At 40.6% G+C, this 23,163-nt stretch overlaps 2 protein-coding genes across 2 annotated transcripts; both read left to right on the forward strand.

Moving 5' to 3' along the window:
* Positions 1–36: 36 nt before the first annotated feature.
* polg2 (polymerase (DNA directed), gamma 2, accessory subunit) lies at positions 37–7,186 on the forward strand. The gene is given in 9 exon segments (XM_078279593.1): positions 37–953; positions 955–1,472; positions 2,021–2,126; positions 2,832–2,937; positions 3,302–3,487; positions 5,739–5,876; positions 5,988–6,068; positions 6,297–6,397; positions 6,508–7,186. Coding segments are annotated over 9 exon segments (1,419 nt in total). The 5' UTR covers positions 37–936; the 3' UTR covers positions 6,674–7,186.
* Positions 7,187–7,793: 607 nt separating this feature from the next.
* srp68 (signal recognition particle 68) lies at positions 7,794–21,568 on the forward strand. Its single transcript, XM_078279607.1, has 16 exons — positions 7,794–7,945; positions 8,399–8,465; positions 9,038–9,151; positions 9,508–9,703; positions 10,375–10,457; positions 10,578–10,687; positions 10,873–10,952; positions 11,976–12,116; positions 14,100–14,198; positions 14,334–14,398; positions 15,795–15,948; positions 16,349–16,443; positions 16,734–16,863; positions 17,747–17,822; positions 17,958–18,010; positions 19,190–21,568. Exons 1-16 carry the CDS (start codon positions 7,858–7,860, stop codon positions 19,415–19,417), a joined length of 1,779 nt encoding a protein of 592 aa, XP_078135733.1. The 5' UTR covers positions 7,794–7,857; the 3' UTR covers positions 19,418–21,568.
* The last annotated feature ends 1,595 nt before the right edge of the window (positions 21,569–23,163 follow it).

The raw sequence follows: 23,163 nt of genomic DNA on the forward strand, positions 1-23,163 counted from the left end.
AATGATTAGACAAAGCACATATTAGGCATTATGAATATGTCCCATCCCTAGATGTTCCTGCGTTTTTGGAAATCACTACCTTATTCAACCTAACTAAACTTTGTAGTGCATGTTAAGTTATCAGTTCAGGGCTGCAGTTACCATTAAGGACACTGAGGTCATGTCCTTTATTAAACTAACCATTTGTGGATATTTTGGGCTGATTTACTTATTTTAGGCTGATTACTCCTTATATATCGATGCTACTACTTTAAGGCAAACAAAGAATAAAGAGTTTTTCCTCACCAGCACTGTATTCCAGACAATGGAGACATTGCTTCTAAAACCATTGTATAAGCAAACAAGACGACTGAGATATACTGTACGTTGTTTAAGTAGCCTATATTGTTTACCTCACTGGGACTATTTGGTGTTCATTTTGTATCAAAATGAAATAAAGCAATAACATTTGATTCATTAAAAAAAAAAATATAGAGAATTGAAAAAAAACAAAAAACACCACCGTTGGAAATGTCTGGTTATTTCAGAAAGACACCGAATGCACCATCTGGCAGACAAATTCGTAACCCGGATGTAGCTAAAGATATCAGTTCCGGATCATGTATCACATGTAACGCCAGTGAATTTCAAACTAGCGGTTAATATTGAACATAATGTGACAATAGTGAGAAGCTGTCAGGCGAGTGCATTTTGTTTTAAATGCACCGACAGGCTTTAGCATTTGCGGTATGTAGCATATGTGCCGTTATCTAGCTAAAGTATGCTATCAATCAACGCTTAACAGACGGAGGATAAAGTCACCTCACTGAGCTTGTATTTTTGTGTTCAACAGAAACAGTTAACGCTGTGTTTTTGCTTTGAAATGTTAAGCTACAGCTAACATTTTAACGTAAATAGCAGTTAAGGTTTATTCATGGAAATGTCAGATTTTTACTCATGAGGATTCATTACTTGACAATCTTTGGATTTGCTTCTCATCATGTTATCTTACCGTGTCATAAACGTCCTATCAAGGCGTCTATGCGTATTAAAAACACAGTGCAGAATTATACTTGCTCTGCAACACACCAAGAGACACTACAGTACATCATCGAGTGAGGATTTGGATAAGGTCAGGACTTTGCTGCAGCTTTGTGTGGACAGATACTTTGTTTTACCTGGCCAGACTAACACAGAGCTGTTTCAGCTTGGGATAAGCTGCAGTTATGGACCTCTGGGCATGGAGCTGAGGAGAAACCTGCTGGATCAGTGGTGGCACTCTGTGACCAGGTCCACAGCTCAGGTGTTTGGGATAAACACTCTGAGCAGCAGCATGGACACAGCAACAGGTGGACGGGGGCAACTGAGGATTATTGAGACTGAAAATGTAAAACGCCTACTTGAACAGCAAGAACTGAGCAAGGAGCAGCTCATCCAGAACATACAGTCGCTCATTCAGAGGTCCACATCTCTGAGGAAAAACTTTCTTCAAGGTACAGAGATAAATAGTTGCACTAGTACATACCTATAGTGATTATGATGGCATAAAGTTGGGTCTGTATAGCAAGGTGGTTGCAAAATAGACCATATTTGGTTCAGCAAACCACGGTGCTACAGTAAAATGAGAAATAACTGGTTTTAAGGGACCCTCCTAGCCTTGGTTGAGTCTATCCCAGTTCAAGCTCCACCTATCAAATATTATATTAATGTTTTGGATCCTGGTAGTAAACAGGAGTCTGCAAAGGAGCTTTTGTACCTGTCCCTGGCTTGGAGGAGGTTACATTTGAATTCCTCCACAAAAAACCCTTGATCAGTCTAAACCACTGATTAGAACCAAATATTGCACCAGTCAAATTTTGTAGAGGGACAAAAGGATCGCGCATCACTCTTGGGAACATAACTGATGGCACCTATCCTCAATTTGGTACTAAACAATTAAATTAAACACTGTTTTACCCCCTAATAATCTTCTTTGTTGGAGTACACAATTAGAATAAATTGAATACAAGAACAACAGCGTTTAAGTCGGGTTTGTTCTCAGGTGCCTTGGAGCAATTTGTCCCCTCGTTTGAGCTGGTGAACAGGAAGCTGCCCTTCGGCCTGGCTGAGACTGGTCTGTGTTTCCAGCCCTCAGATGGCTCTGGTTGGTGAGGCTTCGTCCGTCCGTCCGTCCGTCTGTCTGTCTGTCTGTCTGTCTGTCTGTCTGTCTGTCGACACATACTTGTGAAAAAGTTTATTCTTGCACTACAGATTCTCCACATGAGATTTTGGAACGTGGGTGAATACATTTTGCTCCTTTATACTCAGTATTGCTTGATGAGTTTATGTTAATACCACCTGTATGTTACATGAAGACAAGTATGTGGACGTAGTCAGAGTAATCTATCTTTTATAAATCATTAAACCTTTAATCCTCCCACTCTTCTGACCATTCAACACTAGTAATATGTACAACTCACTGACTGCTAATCCTATGAAAAGATACATCAGTATGAACATGTAATATATGTATCAATAGATTAGACTCTGTGTCCAGTAAAAAATAATCCAGGTACAGTGCAGGGCAGAGTATACAACTACAACTGTTAGTTAGTTATAGATTTGACTGCAGCAAACAGCCTACAGTCTGTGAAACAAGGAATCTTGTGATCATATCAGTTTTGACACTGTTCATTTTTTTAACCACTAGAGGGTGAACTGGCCCTGGTTTTCTGAGATAATAGACTATTTTGATATTAAAAAAGAGCATTGCTGTATTTCATAACAAAATATTATTATTTACAGTAAACAGCTAAAAAAATAACCTGTGTAATGATACTGTAATTATAACATAATGGTTATTTTTCTGCCAGCCCAGCTGAGGTGACCCAGACGTCTCTAGTGTGGTTCTGCTCTCCTCGTACCTCTTCCCAGTGGCTGGATCACTGGACGCGACATAGACTGAAGTGGTGGAGGAAAGTGAGTATTGGTAAATATGAGGGAGTATTTCAGAGCACGGCATTTCAGCTGAACAGATCCTCATCATTACTCAGATACACACACATTTTCACATAAAACAGAACGTAGGAAAGATTATTTTACAATCACAAGGTAGTTTAACAATATTTATATTGGCATATATTGTTCAGCGCTAGCTGAAGCCCAAAAAAGGGTTATGGTCCTGTTTTCATGCCCCCCACGAAAGCTGCTGATGTTTTGAAATGCTTCAAAATGTTTCAAAAGAGAGGAGTTTTAGGGAGAAGTCAATGAGTGTGTTTTTAAATTATTACTACATCAAGATAACTTCAGTTACATGAAATCAGGTCATCCCATGTCTTTCCAGTTTGCCCTGTCTCCATCAGACTTCAGCAGTAGTGAAGTCCCAGAGGAGGAACGCGAGGAGGCGGCGTCTCGTGGTGTGAGGATCATCTACAGCTTCCCATGGGGACAGGAGCCCCTGGAGACGCTGTGGAGCAGAGGAAACACCGAGCTGCTGCAGACACACAGAGGTGTCCGTTCCAAACTACAAGTCAGTCTCCTTATTGATTGAAGTGTCTTCATGTGGACACTGGCTTTTTGTTTGTGTGCTTTTTTTTTTTGTCAGCTTTCAGTTTCTTACCGGTCAAGCTGGTGTTACTGAAAAGTCCCGTAGAGGTTATAGGCATGTCGCAGTTGCAACATTAATCTAGCAATCACCCTTTGAAGGCATCATGGAGTTACTTCCTGAGATGGCTGTAAATAGTGGTTAAATATCACCTGCCAGAAGATTGGGGTGATGTTAAGTAAGTAAGTAAAGTTTATTTATATAGCACTTTTCACAGCTAAAAATCACAAAGTGCTTTACAATAAATTGGAATATGATAAATAGAAGACATAAGAAGAATACAAGGAAAACATAGGTACATAAAATCAGACAGCCATAAAACCCCTTGTCCAAATAAAAGCCTGTTTGAATAGTCTTCAACTGCTTTTTAAAAGAATCAACAGCATTTGAACAATGTAAAGAGAGCAGCAGTGCATTACACCGCCTGGGTGCCACTGCCTGAAAAGATCGATCCCCTTTGGTTTTAAAATGAGTGCGGGAGACCACTAACAACATCTGACCTGATGACCTCATACACCGGCAAGAAGTGTGACGCTGTATCAGGTCAGACATATAAGGAGGAGCCTGTCTGTGCAAGGCTCTAAAAGTAAGGACCAGAATTCTAAAATGAACTGGTAACCAGTGAAGTGATGCCAAAACAGGTGTGATGTGCATTCTTTTGCTTGTATGAGTTAAAAGGCTCGCAGCGGAGTTCTGAACAACCTGCAGACGGAAAAGCTCTCTCTTTCTTGTTCAAACATGTAAAAAGACTGTTACAGTAATGTAAACGAGACGAGATAAAAGCATGGATGATCATTTCCAATTCAACCTTCGACACCAAAGTTCGGAGTTTTGATATGTTCCTCAGTTGAAAGTAGCCGTTTCTAATGAACTGTTTGGAATGATGCTCCAAGGACATTGCAGAATCAAAAACAACACCTAAATTCCTGTTGGACAGACGAGCCTAAAGCACCAATATGCTGCTTAATCAGCGGGACGCTACTTTCAGGGCGCTACTGTTAGGTGCTGTAGGTTCACTTGGTGTCGAGTGATATTTAAACTATATTTTAGGGCTGTCAACGGCTTGTTTATTGCCAAGGCCATATGGTCAAAATGAAATGATTTAATAATAATGTATAACAATAACAATAACTAATTTCAGTAGTAAGTTGATGTTGAACCATCAGATGGGAAAAGGACATTTACAATAACTTCAAATGCACCACGAGGGTGTAGTTTACCAGTTTCATTGAACGCACCATCTGTGTTGTTTCTCCGACGGCAGCTGCAGATTGTTACATCCCGGTGTTGAATCCTCTACAGTAAAAGACAATCAAACTTTACACCGTTTAGCGTTAGCTGTCAGCATTTTAACCGTGTTTAATCCAGCTACTAGCTAGCGGTAGGCTAACGTTAGCTGCTGTCGAGTATAGTGTTAACTAGCGTCACATGCAGCGGTGTTTGTGTTTCAGAGCATCAGAGAGAAGCGCAGACATATCAGTGGCACCAGATTTCGGTAGCCAGGGTTGGCAGGAAGAAGATTTTTACAAGTAAATATTCCAATTAATAATCCAGGCAGCACATTCTCGTCTCCCTGCTTCATTTTACAGTCCAATGGTGGCTAGAATGGCTCCGGGTCAAACGTCAATATGGAATGGATTAATCTGCGTTATTTTTTTTAATGCATTATTTGTCCTCAGATTAATTAATCGAAATTAACGCGTTATTTTGACAGCCCTACTATATTTATATTCAAACTAAGAAGTGGTTTAGGCTCCAATTACACTGTGTTTAACTCTATGTACTGTTTTGTTTTTACTAAATGGTGAGCCATGTCAAAGACAGATTTTTTGAACCCTGTTGGTCTAAACTAGGGTTCAGCAAAACTGGGTCTCTCACAAATGATGTGGCAGCTTGTAATTTCCCATATAGGCCTTTTTCACACTGATGACTGACTTCCTGGATCCTGGTATTGTGCATGCTGGCTCACTGTCACTTTGTGATGACCTACATGGACACTTGAATAAGACGAAGCCATCATTCATGTTAATAGTAACACGTGCCTTTCAGCCTACATGTAAACTTTTAGGCATCTTCCAAAAATCATACACACAGGCAGCTACTGTATTCACTACGATTGTTGCCTTTCGTCATGGTAACCACCAACAGTGTTAATTGTCTTTCTATACCCGATTAGTGTCGAGATGGCCGTAAGTCAGTTCCTCACGTCGTCTCAGTAACCGGGAACATGGACCGCGGCGTGTTGGCCTTTCTATCCAACTCACTCCAGCATCTCAAGAAAGAAGACCGCAAGCAGAAGCTGCTGCAGAGAAAGGTTATGACCCACAGCTGACCCACTTTTAAAAACGATAATATTTTCCACCTTCTTACTTGCCCTCTGTTTTGCGACGTCATTCTCTCTCACTGAGTTTTGGTTCGATTTCAGGTTCTGAAGTTGCACCCAGTGTTGGCTCCAGTGAAAGTGGCTTTAGACATTGGCAGAGGAGCCACTGTGGAGCTGAGGCAGGTAAGAAAAAGATACTGGTAAAGAAAAGGTACTGACAGTGGACATCAATGATTGAGTGATTTTTTTTTTTTTATCTTGATTAAATCTGTGTCTAACGAAACTAAAAAGTGAGTCAAGTGCTGGGTAAAAAGGATCTTTCAAGTGACTGTGGTAGAATCAGCACTAAAGTATGTAATTGAACTTGATCCTCTAGGCATAAGTTAAGTAGATATGTATTTTATTTTGTAGGTTTGTGAAGGGTTGCTGCAGGAGTTTAAGGAGGCTAACATCTCTGCGTGGCCTGGGTATCTTGAAACACTGCCAATGTCAATGGAGCAGCTGAATGCAAAGTGAAGTGCAATTCAGTGTTATAATGGAAGCAAAATTGCTAATTTGGAGCAAACTATCAGTGTTTCTCTTGCTATGGACTGATGTGTGTCTCTTTATGGATGCATTTTAGGTACGATGAGATGGGAGTACTTTTCACTGTGGTGATCAGTGAGAACACGCTGGAGAGTGGCCTCCTTCAAGTCCGCAGCAGAGACACCACCATCAAAGAGACCAAGCACATCTCTGAGATCAAGAACTTTCTCTCCAGATACATTTCTGCTGCCGACAACAGCTGAATGGACATCTTTTGTTTTGGCAACTAAAAGAAAAGTCTGAATATTGTGATGCTTCAGTTTTGCATTCCTTCCAGGTACACAACTATTGCAACACATCTACAAGTCTACAAGTATATTTGGCTGATGGGGGGGCATTTTGTACTTCAGTTTTGAAAGGCTAAAACTATTTTTGTGACTGGTGAAAAGAAGATGTGCGCAGTGTAACATGTTGCTTAAAGTTTATGTGCCCATAGTGCATGTTCCCCCAGAATTTGATTGGTTATGAAGACTCTCACTCATCCTTCAGCCTCCTCTCAGTACTTCCAACTGTCTGAATTCAACAGGGTGGTATTTACATTGGAGAAGGATTGGGATAAATGTTTCGTGTGTTTATTGATGTCTCAATTTCTGATCAAATATGTTAAATGATAATATTAAATGACACTTTAATATTTGACTTTTTTGTTGTTGTGGCCCTTCTGCTCCCTGTTAATTATTGTAGATTAATTGATTATTAAAGTGAATCAATATGTTTCTGGAGGTTCAAAGATCATTCTCGACCCTGGAAAAGTCTCACCTCAATGTTTTTCATATCTGTTCATGAGCTTTCAATCATATTGCATGATCTTAATCACATTTCACATATGTATCTAAACGATGCAACAGGGACTTCGAATTGAGAGGAAATTGGGTACGATATGCATCTATAGTCTCAACAGAACCAGACACATAGTTCCTTATAGTAATATTTGCGAGTTAAGATATTGGGAATATACATATGATGCTGCATAGGGGCTTGTTATGGCAGTCATGGGCTGCTTTCTCCTTTGATTTGCTGTGCTTTTTATTATGTCTGCATTTTATGTCATAGATGATATTTTGCTTGTGAGGACTGTCAGTGTTCTGTAATATATTGTCTTGGGTTTTTGTTCCATTTCAGTTGCAGCCGTTAAAGTGCATGCCTCAATTAAAAATAATGTGTAAACCATTAATTTTACAGTCAATGGTCTACACCCTACCAGAGATCTTCCTGTAAAAGCCTTCTATATACAGTCTATGGTAAAAGCAGCCTAAAAGGAAGACCTATCAGCTAAATCTCGCGAGGTATGGATGTAGCTTCGCCCCTCCCTGTGCCGTCATTGGTCCCTGCTGGTTCTTCTACTTCTGAGCATGTGTATGTGCCGCTTAGCTGTTAGCATTTAGAGATGGCCGCAGACAAGCAAAACGACGCTAAATTGTCCTCCTTGGATGAAAATAAAGAAAATTCACCGGATGGAGGACTTGGACTGGAAAGTATCCTTCACAGCATCAGACGTGTAGCAGTGGTTTTGTCTTTGCTCCAGCGAATCTGTGTCAGGCGCAAAAGCTAACGACGCTAGCTCGGTTAGAAGATAACGTTAGCTAGCGTCATTAGGCTACGTGTCATACTGAAGCAGGCTGTCAGTCGTGAAAAGCAGATTTAATTGGCTTGTCACAAACTTGTTTTTTCCAAGTCTAAAGACGTTAATTAAGTACAAATGTTAGTTAACGTGTGCTGCTATAGTTTATATTTAGTTCTACCTGTTGTAACCTCTGAGTTTCAGTTGCAGCTAACTTACGTTGCCTTTTCTGCAACATATCACAGCACCATAGTCTGACTTTCAGGGTCTGTAACGTTACTTCCAGTGCAGTGAATGACAAATGTTCCCCTGGAGTAACTTAGAGTGTGTGATGTAAATAAGGTGGACCCTTAACATTGATTCGCAGTTTTGCAAATAATCAAGGAGTCCCAGCAGCAGCATGGCCTCAGGCACGGAGACTACCAGAGATACAGGTGAGCTGTGCCCATTGCCCAGTCATATGGCATATATAAACCCCCATTAACTGGACCATAGCTGTTTAGGATTGTATAGCTGTACACAAAGAGAACCACATTTTTTTTCTATGATCACAAGCCAGTCGTGGCAAATCTATCTTTCTATTAACTGTTTATGTAAATTGACCTCAACTTTCATCAGTGACATTTTTTTCTCCGAAATCCTGTGTGTATTAACAGTATTTATTTTTGAGACCAAATTCTTGTTTAATACATTGAGAAGCTGTTTGCAATAACACTTCTGACATGGTTCACATGAGACTGTGCTGGTGTACAAATGGCTCTTAAATCTTAATACTTTTATTTTTCTGACTTGTACAATGTAAAGCAATCAAACACAACAACAAAGTGGCAACGCAGTGAATCTTACACGCATCATTGTCACTACTTAACCTTAAAGTGGCTCGAATAAATCTAGAATAACACATTTAGGTTAATAGTTTTTTAAAGAAAACCCTGGGGTTTTTTTATTGGTTAAAATGTACATGTGCGCATTATTAATGTAACCATCTTTATGTAACTGTGTGCAGGGGTTACTGCTCCCGCAGACTGCGTCGCCTGCGCAAGACTCTTGGCTTCAGGATGGGCAACCGACATAAGTTCATTGGGAAGAAAATAACTGTTGAAATGCTTTCTGACAGCAGGTGAGGAATGGAAAGTCTGAGCCAGACATTCATGTAGAGTTAACTGGCTGATGTTAAGGAAGAGCCTCATAAAGTAAATAACAATTTGACATACAAACCCTGTGTTTGATGCAGGATAATAAATGCACGTCACAGAGGGGTTTGGCCGGCTCCTACAAAAATGTAGAGCCGTGTTGTCATCTAGTTTGGTACACCTCGCTACTAAAGCCTTGATCAAACTAGACCATATCAATCTATTTGCTAAAGGTACACTGCTGACTGTGTCGACTTCTGATAGAAATTGAATTGATTGTGTCCACTTTAAATGGTTAGAATATGTTGCCAAACAGCTGATGAAATGACCTCCCTCTCTTCAGGTATCTGTTATTGGTTTTGATGGAGGCAGAGCGTGCATGGAGTTACGCCATGCAGCTGAAGCAGGAGGCCAACACAGAGCCACGTAAGCGCTTCCACCTGCTTGCAAGACTACGCAAGGCTGCCAAGCACAGCGAAAAGTTGGAGAAGCTCTGTGAGAGCCCCCGTGTTGACGCCAAGACCAAACTTGAGGCACAGGTATACAATACAAAGTCACCTTTCAACCTGCTTCTAAAGACGCAGTAAAGGTGTATATTGTAGGAAAAGGGGTGTATATATGTGCTATAGGATTTCGGCTTCATAAGGTCCAAAACTGCTCTCAACCTTTGTCGTATCGCCCTTTGACACAATATACTATTTTTTTGGTTGCTTGTTACTATGTATGTAATCTCGACTTGCTACGCCACAGAAATTCTAGGATAGGAGAAGAGAATTGGGTTAATTGCATTTTTTTAAACCAATCACAATCATCTTAGGCGCTAAGCTCCGGATGCAGCGATGGTAGCTCTGCAAAATAGTCTCGGGAAGGAACTTGTTTTGGTGGAACATTTGCAACCTGCAAAAGAAAACGCCACATACAATCTTAAATGAAGTTAACTGTTCACACAATAGAGTAACGTGAGCTATTTAAATCAGCTGGATACATGGTTAAACGTAATTGGCTCTTATTGGTGTATCGCCGTATGTACTTTGTCCACAGCAATCTCGGCAATCGGTCCCAAAGTCTTTACAATCATTCCCCTAAAAAACAAGCAGGCCTGCCTTGTTGCACGGTCCAAATGTTCTTTAAAACATTCCATTTTCAGCATATATTGTGATTCTTCTTATTCTTACAACAGCCACTAATAATGGCTCATATTTTATTTCAGGCCTACACTGCATACCTGACTGGTATGGTGGAGTTTGAACTGCAGGAGTGGAAGCTTGCCATGGAGGCCTTCAACAAGTGCAAGTGTGTTTTAACATCACTACAGTTTCTTAATACATTGGCAGAATAAGTGACGGTTCATCTGATGTATGAATTTTAATGACCTTCGGGAGATTTGAAACAATCTCATTTTTGTCTTTTTAGGACCATCTATGAAAAGCTTGCCAGTGCTTTCACTGAGGAGCTGGCAGTTCTGTATCGCCAGCGTGTGGACGAGATATCGCCCAACATCCGCTACTGTGCTTACAACATTGGTGAGTAACGCACACATACGGGGAAAATTGATTCCCCTCAGCATAATTGACAGCCATCTTGTCAGACTCGTTTTAGGCATCCTGAGACATTGTTCACGAACTGGATATGTCCCAAAGCTCAACACACACACTCACACTCACACACTCACACACACTCACACACACTCTTTCCTGCCTGATTGCAGGTGACCAGAACGCCATCAATGACCTGATGCAGATGAGACTGACTGGGGGTGGAGGAGGCATGATGGCTGAGAAACTAGAGGTAAACATACAGGAGTTGGACATTAGTTCATATGCTTGCATCGTCAATCATCTTTTATATATTGAAGATGCCTAATACTATGTCGGCTGGAACACGCACACACACTCTCCTCAACTTTGGTCTAAATAAAAAGTGACCTGAGCAAATCTGTGTGCATATATTACTAGGGGTGGGAATTACCAGAGGCCTCACGATACGATATCATCACGATACTTATGTCATGATACGATATTATTGCGATTTTAAACGTATTGCAATATTCTACGTAGGTCTGGACGATAATCGAAAATGTATCGACATCAGAATTCTGAAGCTGTTATTACATATTTTTCCCATGACGATAATTTCAATAATATTTTTCTGTCGATTAGGCTTACATTCTCCTTAAAAACATTTTACCGTGTGTGCAGGGTCCGAAATTAACACTCGCCAGTTGCTAAATGCGGGAGGGGGGGGGCATTTTTATCATGCAAAAGACCTTTTTTAAAATTTTATACAAAAAAAAAAACGCAGTGTCTGTTGTCGAATCACAAAACAAAATATCGTTCATTTATGGTTATCAAGGTAAAATGTGCAATTAATCGTGATTTTGATTTTAGGTCACATCGTGCAGCCCTAATTCTGCGATATATTGCAATTTATTACCTTTTTTACAACTTAAAATGTTTCCCAATTTCAAATTATGAAACTTTGTCAACATCTGCTTTATCTAAAAAGATACATTTCTCTATTTATTCATCTCACTTCAACTTTATTGCTGCAAAATGGGATTGTTAAGCAGACAAACTGACCAACACATAATAAAAGATTGATTCTTGAGTCTGTGTATCGATACAGTATTGCCACGGAAAATATCGCGATACTATGCTGTATCGATTCCCCCACCCCTATATATATATATATATATATATATATATATATATATATATATATATATACTTTTCAAGATTGACTCTTGTTGATCAAAAAAAAACCTATGTTTTATTAAAAAAAATGTTTCATTTGTTTTTAAATTCTCCTCAGGCTCTGATTACTCAGGCCAGAACCAAGCAGGCGGCCACTATGAGTGAGGTAGAGTGGCGAGGGCGGTCGGTGCCTGTCAAGATCGATAAGGCCCGCATATTCCTGTTGGGTCTGGCAGACAATGAGGCCGCTATCGCTCAGGTCAGTATATTTAGTTCCTGGTGCATGTCAATCCCCCTCGCCCTCACATTTCCTGTCATCAGCTTATGCTGTATCCAAAGGCAAACCAGATGAAAAGTCCCAAAACGGGCAAATGGCCTAAAGTTTGAGCAGAACACTTCTTCCTTACAACAGTCTAGTCAGTTCCTTAAATATTCAGTAGGTGGCACTCTCCTCTTCGGTCTCACATGTCCGGTCGCTGCCACCACAGCTCATTCCTCCTGTTTTCTTATGCCAGAAGGCTCAACACACCCTGCAGACACACCTGTCACACCCACAGCCACTCAGGTCTCTGGCCTGCAGCCTCTGTCATTGCACGGCTGCATTCTGTGCATTTTCAGGCCACACATGAAAACAAGGCTACACCCAGCAGGTCTCTGTAGACAGATTAGTATTATAATCATTAAACATCTTTTAGTGTCAAGTGGTCCCTTTTGCTACTCAACTTTAGCGTTACAGTCTATTACGCTAATAGTAGTTAATAGTTTATAACATCCTTATCAACCAATTTTTGTGAGTGATAGAATGAATGTTGTAAAATTAGCAAGCGTCCTTGCCATTTGTCCCAGATTGCTCAATAAAAGTCAGAGTATTTGTCTCACACATGGGCCTCTGGGGACGAGAGAGTCTCTCTCTCTCTCTCTCTCTCTCTCTCTCTCTCTCTCTCTCTCTCTCTCTCTCTCTCTCTCTCTCTCTCTCTCTCTCTCTCTCTCTCTCTCTCTCTCTCTCTCTCTCTCTCTCTCTCTCTCTACAGGTTGAGCCAGTCATGCTAGGCGTTGACAGAGTGTTGAGTGTGAATGAGTGTGTGGGGCACTAAATAGCATCAGGCTTCTGGCTGGATAAGAGCAGCCGTATAACCTGTCTATCAATTATCACTAGGAAGAATTTTTCTCGTAACATTCTTTCACTGTGTTGCTTCCAAAGGGTTTTTTGTCCTCTTTGAAGGTGGATATGTGACAATTTCCTCCATAAAAGTGTTTAACGACTTTTACATGAGTTTAAAACAAATTAAACTGTGTCAATATTTCTTTTGTCATTAATCGTTTTCCCCCCACATTTTCCCATTTACAGTTTACATGACTTCTTTCTTTAAATGTGAACATGCTATGTCATGTAGACATCTGAGACTATTGTAGAGTATGGCAGGCCTATAGTAAGAGTGTGTCGATGAAAGGTGAGGTCAAGACAGTCCTGTCATTCACAAAGATTTGAATCTGAAACTCCAGAGTGTGATTGCTGATGAGTTGTGTGCAGGAATGTATCGGCAGCCTGCTGGGACACATACCTGTGCCTCTCACCCAGTTACTCACAGTCACTTCTGCTTAAACTGTTGCTCTTTTGTGTCAAACCACTACTACTTCTAAATGGATGAAATATTTGTTTGCATGATTGACTTTTATTAATGCAAGTGTAGCTTAAATGGTGAGAAAGTGTATGTCTGAGTTCAGATATTGAGGCCAATGTGTCTACATATTTTTCTTGTAGAGTTTTTTTTTTTTTTTTTTTTTGAAGACATTTTTGATTAACAGAGTACTTTTAAACTTAAGTCTTCATCTCCCAAATTCCCCTCGATGTGAAACCTGTTGACATAGTTGCATTTTTTTTAGACTGTATACTTATAAGCGATGAACTAATCTGATCTGGTGAAGCAGTATAAATACTGATACATACCATATTAAGCAGAGCGGGTATCAGCCAAATGTGACCGGTTCACATAAAATACTTTCTGTTTCAGTTTTCTGGTCTGCTTAGTTTGTGTGCTATAGTGAGCTAATGCTGATGCATTAACCTGCTATTACTGCTGATAGTACACCATCCTTTCCTGCAAGTGCTTCATACCAAATGCATTTTAATGTGAATGTTATATTCTTTTACTATGAAACAGGGAGACAGTGATAAATAGCCATTATGTTCCATTGTAGTAATGTTAATCTATAGATGTTAATTATTGTTTCTGGCATGCAGACGGCTAACGAGGAGACCAAAGAACATCTGTATGAGACCCTGCTGGCCGAGTGCAGAGACACCATTCAGGCTGTGAGAGAGGAACTCAAGAATGAGGCGGTAAGATACAACCGGTTCAAAAGTTGACATACTTCTGGATGATTGCTAAACGGTCAGATTCATCAATGTGACAGAATACAAGAATGTGACCAGTTTTTTTTTTTTTCTTCTTTTAATTATTGCTCATCTTTGTAGAAGCAGCGAGAGAGGAGCTCTGATGCTGACAGCAGCAAGGTGTCCAACCTGCAGTTCCTGCACAGGTATAAGAAACACGTGTTCTTGAAACTTAGACTTTTGTCAGTTAGCAACATTTGCTGATCTATAACTAACAAAAACTGATTGGCGTGTAATGCCGACCTTACACCAAACAACTTTTCTGGGGGTGGCAGTAGCTCAGTCCATAGAGAGTTGGGTTGGGTCCCCGTACTGAGTGTGGACTGGTAGCTCGAGAGGTGCCAATTCACCTACTGGGCACTGCCAATGTGCCTTTGAGCAAGGCACCTAACCCCCAACTGCTAGGGCGCCTGTCCATGGACAGCCCCCTCACTCTGACATCTCTTCATTTGTGCATGTATAGGTCCTGAGCATGTGTGTGTATTTCAGGCCTGTGTTGGGGAAAAACTAGTAATTTCCCTTGTGGGATCAATAAACTATAAATTATTATTATTCAAGCTATTCCACTGTTGCAGACCAATTTCCAATATTAGAATGAAATTATGAGTCTTGCTAGAGTTGGGGCGTGCTCCTGTCTTCTCAATAGTTTGGTGTAAGGTGGTCATAATACTCAGTCCGAGTCTCTCTTTCCCATCTTGACGTTCCGACAAAATCAGACAAGCTTGATATTATCATAAGTTTTAAGTCTTGGTAGTAAAGTTAAACCACATATTGTACACATTGTCAACAACCAATGGGTGCGCTCCCTCCAGCACCAAACGGGAAGCAGCAAACAGGGTAAAGCCAGTGTTTATGGTTGCTATGGTGCGACGCAAAAGAGGAAAAGTTGCAGATTTACCGGCATGTAAATGCGGATGTCTGGGTACTGGTGCCATCACTGGGATGAGGGAAAATACAACAACACGTATTTATATTTCATAGCATAAGTGATGCTTCAAAGAGCCTATTGTGACCTGTTGCCTTTTTTTTTTTGGGGAAGTGTTCAGTGTAATACAGACGTGTTTAAAATGTTTCCCCCTTTTGTTATGACAATAGTTTAACTTTAAGTTGCTAGTACCGAACTCAAACCGACTTCTGTGTACTGCTAACACCCCTAGTCAAGAAATGTGCTTGTAAATGCCAAGATCAGACTTCACATATTTACATACATCTTTTTGATATAGTTGTGTCAGATTGTTCGATCATATTCTGTGGCTGTAACGATTATTTTTATTATTCATTTATCTGCTAATTCATCATTTTATTTGTTAAATATCAGAAAATTGTGAAAAATGCTCATTGTGATTTCCCATAGCATAAGGTGTCCTTTTCAGAGTGCTTGCTTTTTTCGACCAACAGCCCAAACCCCAAAGATATTTAATTTACCATCATATATAGCAAAGAAAATCACAAGTATAAATAAGTCTTTCCACCCTCTAATTCCCTCTTACATTTATCTCCTAATAACGGAATAATAAATGTGCTGTTGGTCTCCTCTCCCAGTTACCTGACCTACATTAAGCTGTGTACGTTGGTGAAGAGGAATGAGAGCATGGCCCATACTCTGCAGGCTAAACTGAAGGAACCCGAAGCCGACGAGAACAAGCGAGGGCCCCGTCCACAGGATCTCATACGCCTCTACGACATCATCCTGCAGGTAAATGTCTGGACAATAAATAGCCTATATTCTTATCTTTTTAATCATAAGGTTCTGCATGCATGGTAGTTTAAAAAATAAAGATGGATAGAAATGTGTGTTTCTGCGCTTGGAATATGCCGTATCTACTTTAACTGGCCATAGTAGCAGCATGTATTTCAGTTAGAATAATTGGTTAGAAATTGGTTCCTAGGTGCCAGTTTCTCACCGTAGCTGTTAGTGTGATGAGATGTTTGTTCTGTGTTGTCAGCAGTGAAGGGACGTGTACTTTGCCTTGTTTGACAGTCTCTGTCACTTTGTTCTTACAGTTTAACTCACCTTCTGTTTCTCCCTGTGTCGTTTCCCCCCAACACACACACACCCACCTCCCTAACCTTCCACTGTTCGTCCGTCTTTCCAGAGTCTGGCTGAGCTCGCCACCCTGCAGGGCCTGGAGGATGACCACACCTTCCAGAAGGAGGTGTCCCTCAAGACGCTCGTCTACAAGGCCTACAGGTCAGACATTTTTGGGTTAACGGCTCCTAATCAAAAAATACAACAAAGATTCAAATAGTGTTTGTGAGGCAGTGCCACCTTGCATCTATCTAGCATTACATCTATGAGCCCACAATGTACTCTCGCAGTTGCTGTCCTCTTGTAGTCTGGTCTTAGACAAAACGGAGGGAAGGACCACATTAACAACACGAGTGATTTGTATTTATGTATATAAAATGAAGTTTATGTTGTATACATAAATACAATCACTCGTGTTGTTAATGTGGTCCTTCCCTCTGTGCCCTTCACAGGTGTTTCTTCATCGCCCAGTCTTATGTGCTGGTGAAGAAGTGGAGTGAGGCACTGGTGCTGTATGAGAGGGTGCTGAAATACGCCAAGGAGGTCCAGTCTAAGGCCAAGAGCCTCAACAACACCCTGAAGGTTGGTCATATAAAAACTAAGGCTGTCGTTTGATTCAAATTAACCGCAATTTCATCGCATCATTGTCCATGGTTAACATAGTTATTTTTTTATCTGTTCTAAATGTACTTTTAAAAGGGATATTTTTTGAGCGTTTAATGCTGAAGTGGTATTTGGAACTCGGTGACTTCGGGGGCAACTTAATTCACATCTTCAGTACGTGCAAATAACTTCAGTCTTGTGGAGAGAACCATCTGGAAGGGCTTTGAACTGAACTTGCCATTCAAAAGACTGTTTTATTTATCCATTTCAACTCAAGGGGTTATAGTTTCCTTTTTTGGGGTCTTGAGATGCTTTTTAATGATCATTGATTTAATTAAAACTCTAAGTAATAAAGCCTGTTACTCAGAACGGGAAGTCTCTCTTTAGATTTAGTGTGTGGCATTTAAAACGGCCTTTTTATTTGTGATTCAGGATCAGGTTTTACTTATGATGAAGTGTGCGTTGTACACCGCGTCCGTAGCGGTCACGCTCTTCCTCTTGGCGTGCTCGGTGTAAGGTGACGGAATTACACATCACGCTCTCCGTGAACACCTTCAGCACACAGCATTTCTCCTTGTAGATCAGACCGGTTACTGTTACAATTATCACGTTAATTGTAACAGCCCTAATGATAAAAATACATTATCTCTCAATACCACACAGTTTCATTTACAACCCATCATGAAAAGATCCCCTTACATGTGTTGACACAAACACAGTAAAATAAAAAGGAAACAAACTCCACAGAGGTTGTTTCAGGTTTTGAAACTGATCCTGAAAGATTTTGCGATCAAGTCTGTGACAGTTTAGCATCGTCTGTACTCTACCAGAAACGTCACTATTGTAGTTCTGTTTTCTGCAGGATCTCCCTGATGTCCAGGAGCTCATCGCTGAGGTCAACGCTGAAAAATACTCCCTTCAAGCTGCTGCTATTTTAGGTGAGCGCACCTTTTGAACTGACAGTTTCCCAGCCCAACTCATTTATTTTTTACCGTATGACTGAGAACTTATTTAGTCCTGTTCTTGTTCTACCTTGTCCTGTGTACAAGCCTCTGGAAATGTTTGTTTTTCAGATACTGATGAGACTGCTGAAGTTCCCTCTCAGCAGCAGGTCAAAGACAACACGGTAAGGGAACAAAATCAAGAGACGCACCACACCAGGATTTTTCCTGGCTCAGAATGGGCCTTTTGGGGCGGCACATATTAAGTGGGGCATGTGGGGGTGCTCCCCGAGGAGATTTTAAGCGTCAAAGACTTTATTTCCTGCAGTCTGATAAATTGTTAGGAAAATGTCTTTCTTTATGTCAAGAAAAACGCATAACCCCAAAGTCCAGTTTGTTTAATATGAAAAGGACTTGATAACTTTTTACCCAAGGAGCACGTTTTGCTCCTAAGTTGAAAAATGTAGGAGAGACTTGCATAAGGTGACTGCTATTACTGTTGTAGTTAATTTGTACAATAATACAATCGTGTTATGAATACAAAACTTGATGCAGTATGTTTTCTATTTTTAAATACATTCTATTGATCAATAACTTGTCAGTGATGCAGTAGTTTAATGGACAAGCCCTACAGTTCAGCATGCATGTGAACCGCGGATTAATTGCAAAGTTTAACCTTCATAGTGTGAAATACAGTTTAACTGCCACTGTTACGTGAACGGAGGGCAGCAGAGAGACGGAGCGGGACGACGGCGCCTCTGGAGCTAGTTCATTGAGTCATGGCAATGCCGATAAAGACACTGTGGTTTTTCATGCGTGCTCGCATACCGTTCACATCAGGTGTTAAAACCAACTGTACCCAAACACGGAATTTGACTATTAAATTTGACGCGACTACGAGACTTTTTTTAACCGGTTATGAAACTGTCGCAGTTTATTACTGATGCCGTCAGGCCACTAGTCACCGGGAGAGTCTGGTACAGCCTGACTCGCACTGTAAAACTGAGATCCCAATAGCGCTAGCTTCACAGCGGAGCGTTCAGGTCCAGTCTAAACAGTGCAGCTTAGCTGGCTTATCGGCACCAGCCACGTGTAAAATATAGTGGATGATAGGGAGGCTGACTGCTGAAAATCAGATGTTTTGGAGCTTGGTGATTTTCCCTTGGCTAAAAACCTCTTGGGGTGGGGGTTTCATTTCTACGCATGGGAAAAACCCTGCAAACTAATCTGATAAATGTTGTCCATTATGGAATGAAGGATCATATCATTTCAAAATATCAGTGTTTTATGCTGCATGGCCAAGTTATTGGAAAAAAAACGTTATCTATGTTTATATATACTTTACTTCCTCTTCCTTCATGCAGCCCCTTTGCAAACGCCTGGAGACCTTCCGCCTCGATCCCGCCCTCGTAGGAAAGCAGCCCAATTTGGTCCAGTTTCCACCCGACTTCCAGCCAATCCCCTGCAAGCCCCTGTTTTTTGACCTTGCTCTCAACCACGTGGCCTTCCCGCCTCTGGATGACAAGGTGGAGCAGAAGGGCAAGGGCGGTCTCACAGGCTACATCAAGGGCATCTTTGGCTTTGGCAGCTAAGTTAATCCCCCAGGCTTTGGTTTCCACAGGAGAGCCACAAGGTCCTGAGTTTACCACAACCAACCAGACTTGGGTCAGTTGTTACTTAGAATCATTTAAAATTACTTTTATGTTTGATTTTTAGTGCCTAAAGTGCAAGATAGGTGGAGTTTGCAGTTCTGAGGAAGGCAGAGTAAGTCTAATCTTCCAAGAAAGATTATAGAAAAGTAATTGAATCAATTTCCAATAGTAATATGACCCCAGTCAACCAGCCACCTCTAGTAATAACATCAGGCTGCATGGGTTTCTAGATTACAGGCTCCCTCCTCAATTTGAGTTATGGAGGTGTCGGTGAATATTAGGTTTTACAGGTTACCATCCCATGGTATTTAAGTACAGCCAAGTTGTTAATCTCATAATCCTGTCAGAGTAAACTAATCCATTAATAGTAGTACTTTTTTCACTGTCATGAAAGCGCCTTCATGTAATTACGTCTTAGTTTTTTTCTTTGTGAAATGTTTTTTGGCATTGTTTCTTAAACATAAAATTTACAAAGTGCAGTTTTCTTATGGCAGCTACTTTGACAAAGTAGTGCTCATCAAATACCATAAATATTCTGTGTAGTTCAACAAACTGAAGCTGTTTTATCAATCATCATAGTTTCAGAAGACCCAGCGGTGTCCCATTTCTTCCCTCCACCTTTGATCTGGTCTCTCCTGCTTTTGACTGTGCATTAAGAAGCCAATTTGTGATTTAAAACTTCACCCCATATACTGACAAAGTCAATTATTTGGTTAAAAGCCAGGAATCAAAGTGTGAAATGTTTTTCTCTTAATTTGTCAACTTCACTGGGCATACTGTATATGTTGTCCTGTATGACATTTGGCATTAAACTTGCCATCATTTTAGAGAAGGGTCCAACTGCTTCAGCCTGTCTATGAAAGCAATTTCTAATGCACGTTTTACAGTAGCCGCAGCCAAGCTGGCGTGCGCCATCGTGACGTCAAAATGACGTAGATCTTGCAGGCGCACCTAGCGCAGAGGTTGTGCACCACTCTTTATTTCTTTATTATTATTTTTTTTTATCAGCGGCGCGCAACAAAAGGGAAAAGGGAAGCATGAAGGAGCTCCTGGGCAACCAGATGCCAGGACTCTGAGTGACTGCAAGTCTCTCTTGTAAACTTACTGGGTTAAGATGAGTTCTTTTATGGTGAATGAAAGGCTTGAGCCGACGAAGTAGGTCATCGAATCAAATCGAAGCATTGACGTCAATGCTGCTGCCAGTTCTGCCGTTTATCTTTTTCTCCTTCTTCTAGTCCGTAGAAAGAGCAAAGTCGGTCGCCTTTCCTCATTAGTGCCACCTCTGTTCAGGAGAAGACTACAACTAGTGTCGCGACCACCAGCGCGGGTATAAATAGTTATGGCGATTCCATGACGTCACATTTGCGTGCGCCAGCTGGGCTGCGGCTACTGTATAACGCCCTTAACACTTCCCAGTGTCTGTTTTTTTTAATGCACGTTTTCTACAAAGGGGCCTGCTGGCTGATGATCTCATAGTACCAATGCAGCGTTTCAGACTGTAATTTGTGTAATGTTTTTATTTTGACATTTTTATTTGCATTTCAGCAAAGTCAATGTTGTAAGACAGCAGTCAACATTAAGAATGGAGGGAGTTTTTAGCAGCCTTTTTTTCATCACACTACACTTCCCGTTTGTCCACATGAGTAGGACTAAAATGTCTATGGCTATACTGTTACTTTAAAAACATTTTGTCATCCGTTGTTTGCCAGTCATAATGTTCACATCAAAGCCACATTTCCTCTGATCCTTCAGAGACCTGGTTTGCCTGTGATACCTGGTTAAACACTAGCTAGAGGATTGGTTCAGTGTCATTCTCCCACTCGGAACATTTTTCTGTTTTGCATACTAATTTTTTATCAATTTCTTTGTTTTGTTTTTTTTGTTTTTTTTTCCTCCCCTTTAATGTTTTATTTTAAAGAATTAAGATTGACGTGCTGGAATAGTTCGAGCACTTTACCTCGATTTGGCCTGAAAAGAAACAGGTAGTCAAAATCAATAATTGTTGGAAACATAACTGGAAAGAGAAATGAAATGGGAATGTATGATTTGATTTAATTTCCAGGCCTATTATTAAAATATATTTGCACCAAACACTGGTTTCTTGACTTTCTTCGTTCACTTCTATGGAAAATCTGGTGACATTAATTCTAACTTGAGTCCTTGTGATATAAACATGTCCAAAGGACCATGACTGAGGGGGAAAAAGGCTTTGATTGTGGCTTCGTCTGTGATTTTGTTGGAATTACCGTAACAGCAAACCCCACATTACCTCACAAGTAAAAGGTACATTTCTAAAGTAAAGAGGTGTGTGACTGCCTTTTTGCACTTCTGTTATGCATGTGTTAGGTGTGCATAGGATGCCTTAGAAGGGTGTGTGAACGTGTTAAGGCTTACGTTAAGTATTTGCATTTTCATGAATGCGTATGAATAACGTGTTTGTTTCTTTTCCCTTCGACATTTTAACACTAAAGTATATTAAATGACTTAACCGACCCACTACACGCATGCATGGCATCTCTACCTGATGTTTTATTGCTGCCGGTTATCACTTTTCTATACACACATACCCATGTCACTCCAGAAACGTGCTCTGCCTCGATGAACTGAAGATATGTGATGCGGTGGAAATAACCTGAAAGACCAGATAAGACACAGTATCATTAACAGTCTTCTCTGTTTTTTTCATTTCTATTATTCAGTCTATTCACACCTTTATTTTGCAGTTGTGAGATGAAACCGCAGTTAACATTTTCACAGAAAGAAACGTCTGTTTGTGTTGACATGCATATGCTTTGTTACGCAGGTTGTACAGTAAAAAAGCACGAAGTGAAAAAGCCCAAGTTACAGTACAAGCATCAAAGCTTTGTAAGATTGACTTTGAGCCAGACAAATATGCTGTTTGTCTGCTGTGTAGTTTGGTGAATGAGACTGACACACCCTCACCCACTGTTGTTTCCTCAGCTCAACTGTAAGGAATTTGGAGGTATGCAGCTATTCCCTGCCATGTTTAATGTCATGTAAACTGTCCAATGACATCCTCAAGATCATTTTATCTCTTTTTAAATAGGCAGATTTGACCTCCAGTGACATCGCCGACCAGTTTCTTAACTGGGCAAACTCCATCTGCTAGATCAACTAAATGGACCTTGTGATGAGATTTTTTTGGTCAACCATTTAAATGTTGTTTTGGTATTATTAAAACAGGATCCATATACAGTAGCTTCTCCCAGGTTTAGCTCAAAATATTTCTCTGTCTCATTAAAGGACAAAAATATATAAAAAGCTGTTTGTGTTGTATTTAGGAGCTGAAAATGGATCCACATATATCTCTGAGCTACTGAATGAGTATCTGTTTTTCCAGACAGGTGGACGCACCCAGAAAGAGAGAGAGACTGGCCTGTTTAAAAAATGTGTGCTCCCTGTGCTGTTCCCTGCTGCAAACAAAGCTGCCCAGCTGCATTCCTCGCCATGATTTCCTTTTGTTGATATGCTGCAAAGACACGCCCTGATCCTAAATGACTGTAGATGCTACACATGGGACTGTGCAGTGTATGGAGCCGTCTGTTATCATTAACATTATTATTACATGCATTTCTACAAAGTTTCTTTCTGGCCCACTGGTTATCAGACACCTTTGCATCGTTGACTGTAAACACTGTGTTCGTAGCATTGGGTTTATCTGTCAG

This window comes from Sander vitreus, chromosome 2 (assembly GCF_031162955.1).
Source record: "Sander vitreus isolate 19-12246 chromosome 2, sanVit1, whole genome shotgun sequence".
Lineage (NCBI taxonomy): Eukaryota > Metazoa > Chordata > Actinopteri > Perciformes > Percidae > Sander > Sander vitreus.

Excerpts from the sequence above, each read along its gene's own strand:
- srp68 (XM_078279607.1), top strand. The coding sequence starts at position 7,858 with ATGGCCGCAGACAAGCAAAACGACGCTAAATTGTCCTCCTTGGATGAA. Across the intron at positions 12,117-14,099 it reads ATGAGGCCGCTATCGCTCAG|ACGGCTAACGAGGAGACCAA; the intron begins GTCAGTATATTT and ends TCTGGCATGCAG. Across the intron at positions 15,949-16,348 it reads TCTACGACATCATCCTGCAG|AGTCTGGCTGAGCTCGCCAC; the intron begins GTAAATGTCTGG and ends CCGTCTTTCCAG.